The following is a 14380-nucleotide window of genomic DNA, read 5'->3' as shown; positions in this document are numbered from 1 at the left end:
GGGGTTCCCTCCCCTCTGTGAGCACCGCAGGGCCAGGCTGGGCTCTCACCAGTGCTTGATGACCCTGTTCCCTTCGGAGTCCTGCGTGAACAGGGGCTCAGAGCCCGGCTCGGGGGGCTGCGGGGGGCTGGGGGTGGCCCTGTCCCTGTGGGCACTGTCCCTGTCCCTGTCAGGGCTGTCCCTGTGGGCACTGTCCCTGTCCCTGTCAGAGCTGTCCCTGTCCCTGCGGCCCAGGCTCTCCCTGCAGGGCCCCACCCGGACCTGGCCCCGCTCCCGCAGGGGCCGTGCCGGCCCCGGGCTCTGTGGGGAGCAGCAGCCCCGGCTGGGAGCAGCCCCCGGGGCCGGGATTGCGCCCCCAGCCCCGGCTCTGGGGCAGGGCAGAGCTGTCCCGGCCCCCGGGGCCGTTCCTGCAGGGCACACCCGGGGTTCGTCCCTGCCCCGGCCCCAGGAACGGCCCCCGGCCCCGGGGGAGGCTCTGCCGAGCCCCCGGGAGCCCCCCCTGAGCTCCGGGGGTGTCTGTGCTGCCCGGGCCGGGCCCTGCAGCCCCTGCCCAGCCCCGGGGGGCTCCTCCCGGGCTCCCTCCAGCTGGGGCAGGGGCAGGATCTTCACCAGGGGCTCCTCACGGGCAGCAGCGGGCCCGCGGTTCTCTTTGTCATCTGCAAACAGAGAATCAGTGAAAACAGAGCCATTCCCCAGGGTTAACCACCCCAGAGCATCCCTGAGTGTCCCCAGGGCTGTCCCCAGCACCCCAGGGATCCCCAGAGCTGCCCTGGCACTGCCCCAGAGCTGCAGCTGCTGCCCAGAGTCACCAAAAACCCCCAGAACTCCCCAGCTCTGCCCTGGCCTCACTCAGAAATAATCTCATAGAAAATCTAAGTTATACCCTGAAATAATTTCATAGAAAATCCAAGCTTTACCTCTGAAATCATTCCATAGAAAATCCAAGTTATACCCTGATATAATCTCATAGAAAATCCAAGTTATACCCTGAAATAATTCCATAGGAAATCCAAGTTATACTCTGAAATCATTCCATAGAAAATCCAAGTTTTACCTCTGAAACTATTTAATAAAAAATTCAAGTTTAACCTTGGAAATCATTCCATAGAAAATCCAAGTTATACTCTGAAATAATTCCATAGAAAATCCAAGTTTTACCTCCGAAAGCATTCCTTATAAAATCCAAGTTTTACCTCTGAAATAACTCCATAGAAAATCCAAGTTCCCAGGGCCATCCAGCTTCGTGGGAGTTCCAACCTCTGCCCTGTGCCCCCCAAAATGCCCAGCATTTCCTGCCCAGCCAGGAGAGCTGGGTGGGTGAGGGCTGGATACCTGGCTGGGGGCTGAAGAAGCTGAGGATGGAGCTCTGCCAGGAGCTGGAGCTGTGCCCGGGGATGATGTTTTGCCTGGGGTTGCTGCTGTCCCCGCTGCCGGGCTGTGGGAGCAGCCCCAGGCTCTGTTTCCTCCCTGCAGCTCTGGGTGCTCTGAGCGTGAGGGGCTGTGGGGAAAAACACGTGAAAAATATTAAATTATTAAAATATTAAATAAAAATATACAACTTATATCTGTATAATTTATATAATATATAATTTTATATTGTAATATATAATATTAAAATATTAATTTTAAAATTAATATTAAATAAATCCTCTCCCAGCGCTGGGGCACAGCTCCCGCCTTCATTGCACAGCATCACAATGCTGGATAAGCCATTATCATTTGATATTAATTACTAATAGTTAGCAAAGGATCAGCCTCCCCTCCCCAGGCCCCGAAGGAGCCCCGGGGTTCAATGGCGGGGCCTCAGCCCGGCCCGGTGCTCCCGGTGCCGGCCCGACCCCCCCGGTTCCCTCAAGGCCTCACCCGCGCCCGGCCCCGCTTCAGCTCCGCCGTGTCCAGCCACACTCCGCAGGCCTCGGCCGGGGCCGCGCCGCCCCCGCGCCGCCGCCTCATCCCGGGGCTGCCGGGGGCTCCCCGGGACCGGTTCCCGGTTCCAGTTTTTCCCGGTCCGTTCCCTGCTCCGGTTCCGGGTTTTCCCGTTCCCCGTTCCCGGTTTTTCCCGTTCCCGGTTTTTCCCGCTCCGTTCCCGTCCCGCGGTTTCGGTTCCGGTTTTTCCCGGTTCCCGGTTCGCGTTTTCCCGCTCGCGCCGGCCCCGCCCTCAACGTGCACTGCGCACGCGCCGCCCGCAGAAACGGACCAATGGGAGATGAGGGGCGGGGCTATACATGCCCCACCCTTTAAGACGCAGTGCGCATGCGCTGCCCGCAGAAACGGGCCAATGGGAGATGAGGGGTGGTGCCATATGTTCCCCGCCCATAAGCCGCAATGCGCACGCGCTGTCCGAGGGAACAGGCCAATGGGAGGCGAGGGGCGGGGCCAAATGTGGAATGAGACCACGCCCATGCCTATATAAGGAGCGGTAACGGTTGGGCCTCCTCAGAGCGGCCGGAGCGGGGCCCGGAGCGGTAGCGGCGGTGGAACAGCTCCAGCTTTGCCCCGAATCCACTGCGGGATCCCCACACCCGCCCGTTCCCAGCCTGTCCCGCTGCTGCGGCTCCCATCGCACCATCCCCTGCTCTCTCCGCGCCGTCAGGGCCTGGGCCGTGCCCGTGCTGCTCCCAGCGGGTAAAGGACAGCCCCTGGCACTGCATGGACAGTTCTGAACAACTCCCTCAGCCCTACAGGAGGGGCCTGACGTGATATTAAATTAATTTGTCACCTCAGTGGTTTAACCAGCCTCGCCCTGGTCTGTTTCCATGGTTTGGAGTCTGACAGGGGCCAGATGGCCTCTCCTTATCTCGTGCTGGGAGCCCTGGCAGCCTCCCAGGGCCTCCCCAGCCCATCAGGGCACACGGACACTTTGTTCCAACTGTTTATTCAGAGCTGAACTGAAACCTGTGCCATTCTGTGAGCAAGCTGGAACTTAGGCTGGATTAAAAAGGCATTAAAGCATCTCTCATTCTTACAGAAAGCACTTGCTGAATAAGCAGCATCTGGGGGCTTGGGGCTGGGTTTGGGCTGAGCTCACTTTCCCTTTACTCCTCCTTGAGGCCCAGCTTGTGCCTCACCCTGCGGGCCATGTAGGCGGCTGTGAGGACGGAGCAGGCGACGGTGAGCAGGAACAGGGCGGAGAAGTCGTGAGCCAGGCCCCGCTGCAGGGAGGAGTAGATCTCCCTCCTGGACTCGTAGTCCAGCACCACGGCCTCGATCTGCGCCAGCGTGCACAGCACCAGGAACACGTGGAAGATCTGGTGGCTCTGCCCCACGAAGTGGCACCGGCCCGGGAACCACTTCTCGGGGTAGGGGTGGGAGAAGAAGAAGGCGGCCAGGAGGAAGAAGAGCACCTGGCACTTGTGGTAGAGCAGGGCGGGCTCGGGGCGCGCGGCCGTGGCGAGGCGGTGCAGCACGGGGCTGATGTCCAGCAGGTAGGCCAGCCCCGAGGGCAGCTCCTGGCACAGGCGCCCGGGCAGCGGGCAGCGCGGGTGGAAGCGGAACTTGGCGTAGCAGGAGCCGGCGCAGGACAGCCAGGCCAGCGCCGCCGCCAGCGGCAGGAAGAAGCCGCGGACGCGGCGGTGCCAGCCCGGCTCGATGGCGTAGTAGAAGTGGCCCAGGGCGCTGCCGTACTGGTACACGGCCACCCCCACGTAGTCCATGAAGAAGAAGCCGTAGTGCCAGAACTCGGACTTGGCCTGCAGCAGGTGCGCCAGGCTGCTGAAGGTCAGGTAGGTGATGGCGGCGGCCACGATGATGAGCAGGGGCCGGGCGTGCGCGTCCTGCCCGAAGTCCACGCGCTGCCACAGGCGCAGCAGGCGCAGCAGCAGCGCCAGCGCGGCCGCCAGGTGCGACCACACGTTCACGGCCTCGTTGTGCTGCCGGAACAGCGTGGAGAAGTAATAGCGCCAGGTCTGGCGCACGGGCCGGTAGCCGCGGTGGATGTAGGGCTTCCAGAACACCGCGGGCACCTCGGCGCTGCTCACCGTGCCCGGCGACGGCGGCCCCGGCAGCTGCCTCACGCTGAGCAGGAGCTGGCTCAGCTTCCCCGGCACCACCGTGGCCATGGCGAGGCCAAACTCCGCGTCCTGGTTACCTCTGGGAGGGAGAGAGAGTTCTGCTGTGGGGTTTTAATGTAATAATTGTCACAGACATGTTTATGGAAAATCCTTTCCTTAGGATCTTTCCTCCTGAGAAGCTGAGAGGACTCAGGAACAAAATGCAAACAATGGTTATCTGCTGCTGTGAGATGCAACTGGTGCATCTGGGATTGGTCTCATGGGGTTGTTTCTAATTAATGGCCAATCACAGCTGGCTTGCACTCTCTGTCCGAGCCACAAGCCTTTCTTATTCATTCTTTCCTATTCTATCCTTAGCCAGCCTTCTGATAAAATCCTTTCTTCCATTCTTTTAGTATAGTTTTAATATAATATATATCATAAAATAATAAATCAGCATTCTGAAACATGGAGTCAGATCCTCATCTCTTCCCTCATCCTGGGACCCCTGTGAGCATGGTCACAAATAATCAACAAGCAGGGGGTGTTTAAATGCTCTGGTTGGGGGTTTTCCCTGTGGAATCCCCAATAACAGAGACAAAAATGAGGCTGGAGGGAGATTTCAGAGCCCCCGAGGTGCCTCTGCTGTGTGGGCAGCCCCAAGGACACAAGGCTGTGGTTAAATGACAATAATGAACGCACCAGGACACACCAGTGCCTGGCTCACCCCCTCGCTGTGGTTTGGGAACAGCTAAACAAACCAAGCATCCCAAACAAACCTCCCACTGCAGATTCCCCCTCCTGTAAACTGTTTGCAGAGTTTATTCTTACAAATACCAACAAATAGCAGAGGCTGCAGCTCCTGTGTTGGAGTTTTACCTCCTTTTCTCAGCTCATGATTTCCCAAGCAGCTTCCCACATCGTGGCCCTGTTGCACACTGAGGTCCAGCAGTGCAATCTTTGTGAGCAGGAATTTCCATTTTTACCTTTTGGAAGCTGCTGTCCTTACCCAGTGCAAGGCAGCCCTGCCAGCTGCTTCGGCCTTTTCATAAAAACTCATTGAGATTCATTACCTGCCCTTGCTCAGACAAGTCCTGAAGAAAACCTGGTTCAGGTCCAGCTCCAGTGCTGCTCTGTGCCTCACCCCCAGACAAGTGCCCTCATTTCAGGGACAGGAAAAAGCTCTTCAAAGTTTGGGAACAGGAGGAGGTGGGGATGGGACTGTTTGTTTTAAAAACCTCTGTAATTTCCCCATCGAAGTTAGGCTGTAACTCATTCCTGCCTGAATCCAAGGGGCACCGATGCAAAGAGGAAAACAAACCGGGCTCTTTGCTGCTGCATTTCCCTCCCAGTGCCCTTTGCCCACCCGGCCGGGTCGGAGAGGCCCGGCTGGGGCAGGACCTCACCCCGGCCACCCCAACCCTCCCGAAGAGCCGCCGCCCTCTGGGGCTGCCAGGGGAAATTCACCCCCTGAGCTCCCTCCTGCTCTGAACGCAGCACCCGCGAGGGCCAAAGCAGAACCTGCCGAATTCAGCTGTTGTGACCCAAATCCCGCGGGCAGCTCGGAGCAAACCGTGCCCGGAGAACTTGCCTGGTGCCGGGCGCAGGGCGGGGGGCTCAGGCTCAGATCTCACTCGGTTCTCGGCTCTCTCGGCTCTCTCTGCTCGACCCCTAGGAGGGAAATTCCTGCGGGAAAGGCGGCCCCGGGAGATGCCGTGCCAGGAGCAGCAGGGGAAGGGAGCGGTGTTTACTGCAGCTGCTCCAGAACTTGTCGGAGCAGGATTTCATCCGCCGGGCTCTTCCCAGCTACGGAGCCTTGAGCAACGCTCCGTTATGACGGGAGCGCATCCTGGAAACCCTGCGTGTGCCCGGCACTCCAACACCAGCCTGCGCCTCCGCAGGGCTGCGCTAACGCCGCCTCAGCCGCCCGGCGCTTCCTCCGCAGCGCTTCCTCTGCCCGCCGGCATCCACCCCACCCGCTGGATTCTTGTGCGATGATAAAGACTCGCCCCCGGCTGTTTCCAGCGCCGTTTGCTCCCGCCGCGCAGCGGCACAGCCTCCCCGAGCCTCCCAAAGCGCTCACGGCTCTCATTTTCCATCCTTCCACCGCGGGTTTGATCAGCCCCCGATCCACCTGAGCCCCGCAGAGCCTGCGATGGTTCTCCCTGCCCTGGGATGGGGATGAGCCGGGCTTTGGTTCCCCTCCCATCGCGGGGACCCCCGGCCCCGCCCCGGCACCTGCAGAGCGGCCCCGAATGGCCGGGGGTCCCGGGGGTCGCGGCCCCGCAGCCCCTTGGAGCTGCTCCTCCCTTCACAGCCCCAGCACGGCTCTGCATCCCTCCCTCCCTCCCTCGGCAGCTGGAAGAAGCTTTTAAAATTATTGCTTAAATTATTATTACTATTATTAAATATTATTATTATATTGTTATTATGATGGAACCTGTTTCCAGCCCAGCTCTCCCCAGAGGGACCCCCAGTTCTGTTTTCCTGCCCTGATCAATCCTCTCCGATTCCCTGCCCAGGTCGCTGCTGTCCTCTCCCTCCAAGCACCCCCCACATCCCCCCAGGGGCACCCAGAGACCCCCGAGGGGGCCCTGCAGCCCCGCTGAGCCCCCCTCGGCACACACACGCGCAGCAGGAGGAGGAGGAGGGAACAGAAGGCCCCGAGCGAGCTCTGACAGCTCTGGCAAGCCTAACCTCGCTTTTAGCATCCATTTGGGCTCCAGCAGCATTTGGGGCTTGGCAGAGCTGCCACTCTCCTCCCCCACGTTTGGAGAGAGGAGAAAAAACCCCACATGGCACTGGGGACACTTTCCTCAGCAGGTAACTGCATTAAAAGATCTGGGGGGGGGGGGGGGGGGGGGTTCGATTGCCGATTGTGCCTCATTTTGTACTCAGGAGCTGCTCCAGCCTCCATCACACTGTGCCAGGTGCTCAGCCTCGCTCCTGGCTGCGCTCACAAGCTTTGAGACAAAGTTCAGCCCTGTTTGCCTGCCCTGACCCTGTGGGGCAGACCCTGACCCTGTCCCCAGGCAAACCCTGGCCCTATTTCGGGACAGACCCTGACCCCATCCCCAGACAGACCCTGGCCCCATCTCTGGGCAGGTTCTGACCCCATTCCAGGCAGACCCTGACCCCACACCCGTGTCCTCCCTGCCGGGCCATGCCGAGGAGCCCCGAGCCCAGCAGGGAGCAGCACAGCCTCTCCCGTACCTCCAAACCGGCTCCAAATCCCTCGGGGCTCCGGGGCTGTGTCCTGCTGGAAATGCCTCAGGGCAGGGAGCACTCCGGGGCTGTGTCCTGCTGGAAATGCCTCAGGGCAGGGAGCACTCCGGGGCTGTGTCCTGCTGCTCCTCTCGGAGTAAGAACAGCTGAGCTCAGCAGAGCCCAGGGGGACTCGGGAAAAGTGTCCCGAGCTGAGGCTCCTTCTCCACCACACCCCAGGCCAGAGTCCAGTGGGCCAGGACTCCCCGAGTCCCTTAAGAAAATCAATTCTCTAAGGATTTTCCACCTTCAGGTGCTCGGGGTGTGGAGTTAAACTGAGAACAAACCTGGGAGCCAAGGACAGAGCAGGACTGAGAGCAGTGCCAGCAGTGCCACCTCCATGGGCTGTGGCACCCCAGGGTGGTTTTGGGGAGGGTGGTGGTGCTGCTCACACGCCCAGGGCAGCCCAGGGACCTGTGGGTACCCTCAGGGGAAGGGTTTGGGGTACAACAGTGATTTTGTTCCAAATCCACCTAAAAATCATCATTCCCCAGAGCCCTCCCCTTTTTCCCAGCCCCAAGGAACAAACAGAGCAGGCTGTGGGCAAGGGCTGCTCCGTCCCAGCACAGAAATTGTTCTTCTGCCCCTGTGCCCCTGCAGGTCCCGCTGTCCCCCGTGCCACACGTGTCCCCCCAGAGCCACAAGGGCCGTTTGTTGTGTCCCAAAGCCCGGGACACAAACAGCCCCAGCTGAGGTGTGACACAAAGCCCCGATTGTCACGGCCCAGGACAATGGCCTGGCCCTGTCCCTGCACCCAGCCCTGGCTGCTGAGGAGGCAGCAGATAACAGCACTGTGCAGCTTTATTGAGTCACTTGTTACAGCAGGATTTTAGCAGACCGGACAGTCAGAGATTTTTGTTTGAAGTGTAACAGATATTGAGCACGGAACAGTTACCAGAGATTCCTTGCACAAAGGTCTTACAGAGCTGATACAGTACTCGCCATCAACCCAGGAGCGAGTGCACTGGCTTAGAAAAGGATGCAACAAGAAGAAAAAGCTACACTGGAAAGACAACACTTTAGAAAAGTGACACATGGAAGGTCTCCCCTCTAGCCCCCAAAGCAAGTGTACAGTTTGGATCTAATTTTACAGTTCTACATCAGTTTCTAAGAAACGTAAAAAAAAAGAAATATATATATAACCGAACCAAAACCAAAGATAAAACCACTGGCCAGTACAGTCTTTGGATATTTGGAGGAGGGGGAGAGTCAGTTGCCAGAGCGCAGTCAGTCGGTCTCGGCCTCGCCGGGGTCTTTGCCTTCTTTGTTCTTTCGGACCTCTTCCACGTGCTTGTCCTGGAAAACAGCAGCACAGGGGCTGGAAACCGGCACAGGAGGGAAAAACACCACAGGAGAGAAAAACAGCAGCACAGGGGCTGGAAAACAGCAGCACAGGGGCTGTGAACTCTGAGGACAGGGGGCTCTGACACCACTGAGGGGCACAGAGGCTGCCCCAGCTCCATCCAGCCCCACACAGCTGGAATTCTGCAGATTCCCCAACCACACCGTGCCCTCCCCACCTTATGTTTTGGGTTTTTTACCCCCTGTTCCCAGCAGGGGCAGCTCCCCTGGCAGGGCTCCACACCCACCTTCTCCCGCAAGCGCTCCAGCTTGGCAGCCATTTGTGCCTCACGGTTCTCTTTGTTGGCTTCCATTTTGTGGGTCAGCTTCTCCTCTGCCATTTTGCTGAAGTTGTTGTTCTCCTCGATGGCTTTCTGCAGCACCTCCTTCTCGTGCTCCCTCTTCTCGGCCAGCTGCTTCAGCACTTCTGCCTCGTGGGACTGGGGAGACAGGGCCAGGCTGAGGGGAGCCCGGGGCTCCTGGGGCGCACACACTCGGCTCCTGGGGCGCACACACTCGGCTCCAGGGGTGCACACACTCGGCTCCAGGGGGTGCACACACTCGGCTCCTGGGGCGCACACACTCGGCTCCTGGGGCGCACACACTCGGCTCCTGGGGCGCACACACTCGGCTCCTGGGGCGCACACACTCGGCTCCTGGGGCGCACACACTCGGCTCCGGGGGCGCACACACTCGGCTCCTGGGGCGCACACACTCGGCTCCGGGGGCGCACACACTCGGCTCCGGGGGTGCACACACTCGGCTCCTGGGGCGCACACACTCGGCTCCGGGGGTGCACACACTCGGCTCCTCGGGGCGCACACACTCGGCTCCAGGGGTGCACACACTCGGCTCCAGGGGCGCACACACTCGGCTCCGGGGGCGCACACACTCGGCTCCAGGGGCGCACACACTCGGCTCCGGGGGGCGCACACACTCGGCTCCTCGGGGCGCACACACTCGGCTCCAGGGGTGCACACACTCGGCTCCTGGGGCGCACACACTCGGCTCCTCGGGGCGCACACACTCGGCTCCGGGGGGTGCACACACTCGGCTCCGGGGGGCGCACACACTCGGCTCCTGGGGCTCCCACCCTCCTCAGAACCTGCACCTCATCACATCCACCTGCAAAGCTCACTGTCTGCCATTGCACATCTTGTTAAACGGGATTGTTCTGGAGAGGGAACATGGATTTGTTTTTTTGGTTTTTTTTTTTGATGTTAATATTGGAAGAATTTTCCTTGAAGAGCCTCCCCTCTCACTGAGATTCAGGTCAGGCTCACTTCAATCAAAGCCTCGCCACCCTCGAGGGCTCCGGGCTGCACCCCCGGCCACATCTTTCATCACTCAGACAATTTATTCCCCAACTGCTCATTACAGATTCGCTGCTGCATTTTCTGGGAGAAAATTCATCTGTTCTGGTGTTAAAAGACAAGAAAAACAGCTTCTTCCTGAAGGAGCTGCCCCTCTCAGCCACGCTCCCTCCCAGTTTTTCTTCAGAATCTCTTTGGGATCAAAATCATGGCCATAAAGCTTCATAAGAGCCCCAGGGATTTCATTAATAAATTCCATTAATATTCAATTTGCCATTAAAAACCCCCACTTATCCCAAGAAACAAATAAAAAGAGCCCCAGAAGTGGTGGAGCAGAGCTCACTCCTGCTGCTCCAGCCTTACCTTGCGTCTCTCCTCAGCTGCCTCCAACTTCTTCTGGATCTCCTCCAGGGACACATCCTTCTTCTTGGGGGGGGACAGAGGGAACTCTGCCACGGCCTCTTTGGAGCGGGGGCTGAGGATCAGCTCAAAGGCCTGCCCGGAGGCTCGCTTCTCCAGCTCCTTCACCTGGATGTCTGGGAACAGGGCAAAGCCAGAAACACGAGTGCTCAGTGCAGGAGCTGGCTCAGGTGGCAGCAACAATACCCTTCCAAAATTCAGCACCACCAGGTCCCCTGAGGGAGGGCAGCCAGGACAGGAGTTCTGTTTGCAGCACAGCAATACTGTTAAAATGAGGAAATTTCCTCTGCGACCCTTCCTCGACCCTGCATCACCCAAGCACCTGCTGCTTTAATTTAGCCCTCAACATCCCAAGTGGTGCAAACAAATCCTTTAGTTCAATCAAAAATCATTGAACCAGTGACAAACCTGAGGATGAATTTGCAGGCTGCACCCTGAGAGAGCCCAGAAGGACAAAAAGGGGTTTTGGAGGAATGTGCAGGCAGGGCTGTCTCCCCCAGCCCTGCAGGGTGTCAGCTGCACCCGCGTGCTCCCCGAGCTGTCTCGGTGACAGCCAGCTCTGCCGAGGAGCAGATGGCAGCAGGGAGCTGCAGCCCATCTGCTGCCAGACTCCTCTTTTGGGGTGTTTTCACAACCACCCAGCTCCAGCAGCCTCGCCCAAGACGGGAGAAAAGCCTGCTGACAGCGGCTCATTTCACTACATTTGGGTTTTGAGTTATTCCTGAAGAAATCAGGAGGCAACAAAAAAAAAGACACAAGAGGATTTAGCACAGGATTCTACCTACCAGAAGTAGCCATGGCCAAGAAAATCAGAGTCCAGAAGCCAAGCCTGGGAGAAGGTCAGTCAGGTGGGTTCCTAGGAAACAAAGAGATGTGCCTTTCAACAGCCAGCACAGGGATCCTGCTCCTTCTAATAAAAACTGCTGAGCAGAATTAGAGCTGCTGAACAAAAGGCAGACAAGGTAGGTCACTGCAGTCAGTGATTCCAGGCGTTTTGTGCAGCTGATGGGCAGTGCTGGGAATACTGGAGAGGTTATGGAATTACTGGCGATGCAGGATCTGTGTGATATTCGAGCATCTTCAATCTGTTTTATTCCACCTTAAGGGACTCGAACAAAGACCCCCGTTTTAGCACGGGGCTGTGGGGATTTCACTGCTCTCACACACATAAAAGAGCTCGCAGAATACAAAAATGACGCACCACAGGACAGCACGGCTAGGATTCCTGCCACTCCCGAAGGATCTGAAATGTGCGCAATCGAGCTCATTTAAAATTCGGTTTTAATTGCGCAGCTCAAGTCAGATGCTTCACACCGCGGCAGACAGCGAGGGCGTACACCGCCCAGCACGCCTCGTGAAAACGGGGCGCCGTAAAAAAACGCCAGAAAAAGGTCCAGAAGCCGTTTAAAAGAAAATCGACAAAAAAGGGTTTTTTTGGGGGGGGAATTTGAGGGGCTCGGATCGGGGTCTGGGCGGGGCCGGGGCGCGCGCGGCTCTGGCCCCGCCCCCCGCGACCGCAGCCAATCCGCACCGAGGCCCCAGCGGAGGCCCCGCCCCCGGCCCGCCCCCGCCCCTCCAACCGCACCGAATTCAAACGGCCGGGGAGAGCGCGCGCGCGCGCCCGCGCGAGGGGGCTCGAGGGAGGGGGCGGGGCCAGCGCCAACATCCGGGCACCTGCCGCCCCCCGCCTCAGGTGCGGGCACCCCCCTCCCCCTCCGCCTCAGCCCCTCAGGGGCGAAGGGGACGGGGAGCGCTGGGCAGCGACACCGGGACAGGGCGCCCCGGCAGGGTCCCCACGGCTCGATGGCGTCGGGGCGCGGCCGCCCGGATACCGCCCCTTCCCCACTAACAATGGCGGGGAGGGGAGGGGGCGCCGCTGCCGCGGGTAGGGCGTCGCCCCTCGCTGAGGGACAATGGCTACCCCGTTCCTCTCCGCGATCGGGGCGCGGGGGGAACACGGACGCATACGAGGAATCCCCCCCCATTGTCTCCCCTCCCTTTGTCACCGCAACGCTCCAAAACCGGGCGGCGACGCGATGCCCGCGAACGGGGACAAAAGCGACCCCCGCCCCGAGGGCCCGAGAAGCGCCCCGCAGCCCCCCCTCACCTTGACACCCACCCTGGGGACCCCTCCGCCGCCCGTATCAACGGGGCGCCGGACCCCCGAGAAGCACCGACACTTCCCCCCTCTCGTTCCTCCAGCCCTCTCGAGACGCGGAAGGTGCGGCAGGGGGGCCCCGCGGCCGCGGCCCGCCCGTGCCCGCTCCCCCGCGGCGGCCCCGCCGCGCACCCACCTGCCCGCGCCGCCGCTCCGGCCACACTCCGCTCGCGCCCGCCCCGCCGCGCACAAAAGCGCCAAACAAAGGCACGTGACCCGCCCCGCCCCGCCCCGATTGGCCGAGCCCGCCGGCACGTGCCGTCCGCCGCGGGGGGGGGGGCTGTGGGGGGCTCGCGCCCACCCCCTCTCGAACGCGCCCCCGGCCGCGCGGGGCATGCCGGGAGTTGTAGTTCGCCCCCGGCGGGGGGCGGTGGCCCCCGAGCTCGGCCCGGGCCGCACCGGGGCTGCGGGGCCGAACCGCGACGGCCCCCGGCCCGCAGGGACACACAGAGCCCCACGCTGCGATCCCGCCCCTGCCCCCGGAGCGGCTGGGATTCCCTTTGTGTCTGGGGGGGCGAACAGGGGTGTCAGGGCCTGTGCTGCGGTCAGGGGTGTCCAACCCGACGGGGGGAATGGTCAGAGTGGAGCTGTGGCTGGGATGGGCAGAGCTGCGGCCACCTCACAGCCATGGTCATGTGGGATCCATGGTCACCCCACAGCCATGGTCATGTCAGATCCATGGTTCCCTCAGATCCGGTCATGTTAGATCCATGGTCACGTCACAGCCGTGGTCATGTTAATCCACGGTCATGTCAGATCCATGGTCACCTCATGGCCATGGTCATGATCCATGATCACCCAGAGCCACGGTCACCACGAGATCCTGGTCACCTCAACGCCATGGTCACGTCATGGCCATGGTCTACGGCCATGGTCACCTCAGAGCCATGGTCACCTCAGAGCCATGATCACCTAGGTAAGGACACAGCCACCTCAGGGCCACCATAACCTCAGGGCTCTTGGTCATCACCAAGACGACCACTGAGTCCCTTTGGTCATCTCGGGGTCGCAGCCGCCACAGAGCCACCACACCCACAGTATTTGGGGGCCATCCAGAGCAAACCCCAATTGTGCAGATCCCATGGAACGGGCACGGTGGCTCCATAGGGACCTTCCCCTCCTCAGGACACCCCTCTGGAAGCTCCTCACTCCCAAAACTGCTCCCAACAAACTCTCTCCATCCCTCACCAATCAATCCCGTGGTGGTTCCCACACCAAGAGTCCATCACACAAAAGGCAGATGGACACACAGCACAATCCTCCACTGCAGCCTCCACACCCTCAATCCCAAAAGACCCCGATTTTCTGGGACCCCCCCTCACCAAGCGCCCTCCTAATCCCAATGATTCTGCACCTAAAAGAGAGGGCTCCTACCTTTGAAGGTTAATATTGTGACAGAAAGGCAGGGAGCTTTCAAAACAGAGATTATTTTAAAGGCTGGCCCTGGTTTTTGCTGATCTGACGTCTATTTCCATGGAAACCACATCCAGCCGCCGGAGCTGCTGGAACTGGGAGAGGCACGGTGGCCAAGCAAGAGCCATTTTCCAGCAGGGGGATGGAAGGTTTTCATGGCACTGCCGGGACCCCAAACCCCAAACCTGAACCCTGGAACCTGCTGGGCCTTTTGGGGCCAATGTTCCCTTTTTGGGGATCCCTGCTGGCGGATCCAGCCCAGGGAAATCCCGTCCCTGTCACCCCCAGAACACGTGGAAAACATTGAGTGATGGGATGGAACACTGGGGGGACAAAGCAGCCCCTGCCACCAGGCTGTGCTGGACTTTGTTTTAATTAATAACCATTTATTAATTTATTTAAGACTGTGGTGGACAAAGCAGGCAGCAACCCCTGCCACCAGGCTGTGCTGGACTTTATTTCAATTAATAACCATTTATTAA

The 14380-nt window shown here is 59.7% G+C and overlaps 2 protein-coding genes and 1 long non-coding RNA gene across 4 annotated transcripts; all 3 read right to left on the bottom strand.

Moving 5' to 3' along the window:
• Nucleotides 1-244: 244 nt before the first annotated feature.
• Nucleotides 245-1911, bottom strand: LOC128947875 (uncharacterized). The gene is made up of 3 exons (XR_008484058.1): nucleotides 1864-1911; nucleotides 1333-1498; nucleotides 245-656 (listed from the first exon to the last, which is right to left on the bottom strand). It is a non-coding gene; the product is annotated as an uncharacterized LOC128947875 (long non-coding RNA).
• Nucleotides 1912-2990: 1079 nt separating this feature from the next.
• On the bottom strand, nucleotides 2991-5377 carry PAQR7 (progestin and adipoQ receptor family member 7). The gene is made up of 2 exons (XM_054292376.1): nucleotides 5063-5377; nucleotides 2991-4089 (listed from the first exon to the last, which is right to left on the bottom strand). Exon 2 carries the CDS (start codon nucleotides 4056-4058, stop codon nucleotides 3036-3038), a length of 1023 nt encoding a protein of 340 aa, XP_054148351.1. The 5' UTR covers nucleotides 4059-4089; nucleotides 5063-5377; the 3' UTR covers nucleotides 2991-3035.
• Nucleotides 5378-8036: 2659 nt separating this feature from the next.
• Nucleotides 8037-13945, bottom strand: STMN1 (stathmin 1). 2 transcript variants are annotated; one of them, XM_054292380.1, is made up of 5 exons: nucleotides 13860-13945; nucleotides 11113-11183; nucleotides 10271-10443; nucleotides 8843-9034; nucleotides 8037-8549 (listed from the first exon to the last, which is right to left on the bottom strand). In XM_054292380.1, exons 2-5 carry the CDS (start codon nucleotides 11123-11125, stop codon nucleotides 8481-8483), a joined length of 447 nt encoding a protein of 148 aa, XP_054148355.1. In that variant the 5' UTR covers nucleotides 11126-11183; nucleotides 13860-13945; the 3' UTR covers nucleotides 8037-8480. The 2 variants fall into 2 exon arrangements, with proteins under 2 accessions (XP_054148355.1, XP_054148353.1); XM_054292378.1 differs by lacking the exon at nucleotides 13860-13945 and adding an exon at nucleotides 12622-12699.
• Between the last annotated feature and the right edge of the window lie 435 nt (nucleotides 13946-14380).

The sequence above is a fragment of the Melozone crissalis genome, unplaced genomic scaffold (genome assembly GCF_028551555.1).
Source record: "Melozone crissalis strain CALT ecotype California unplaced genomic scaffold, PUWL_Pcris_2 ptg000108l_1, whole genome shotgun sequence".
Classification (NCBI taxonomy): domain Eukaryota; kingdom Metazoa; phylum Chordata; class Aves; order Passeriformes; family Passerellidae; genus Melozone; species Melozone crissalis.
Note: the sequence above shows the minus strand (reverse complement) of the source record. Positions and strands in the feature narration are given on the sequence as shown.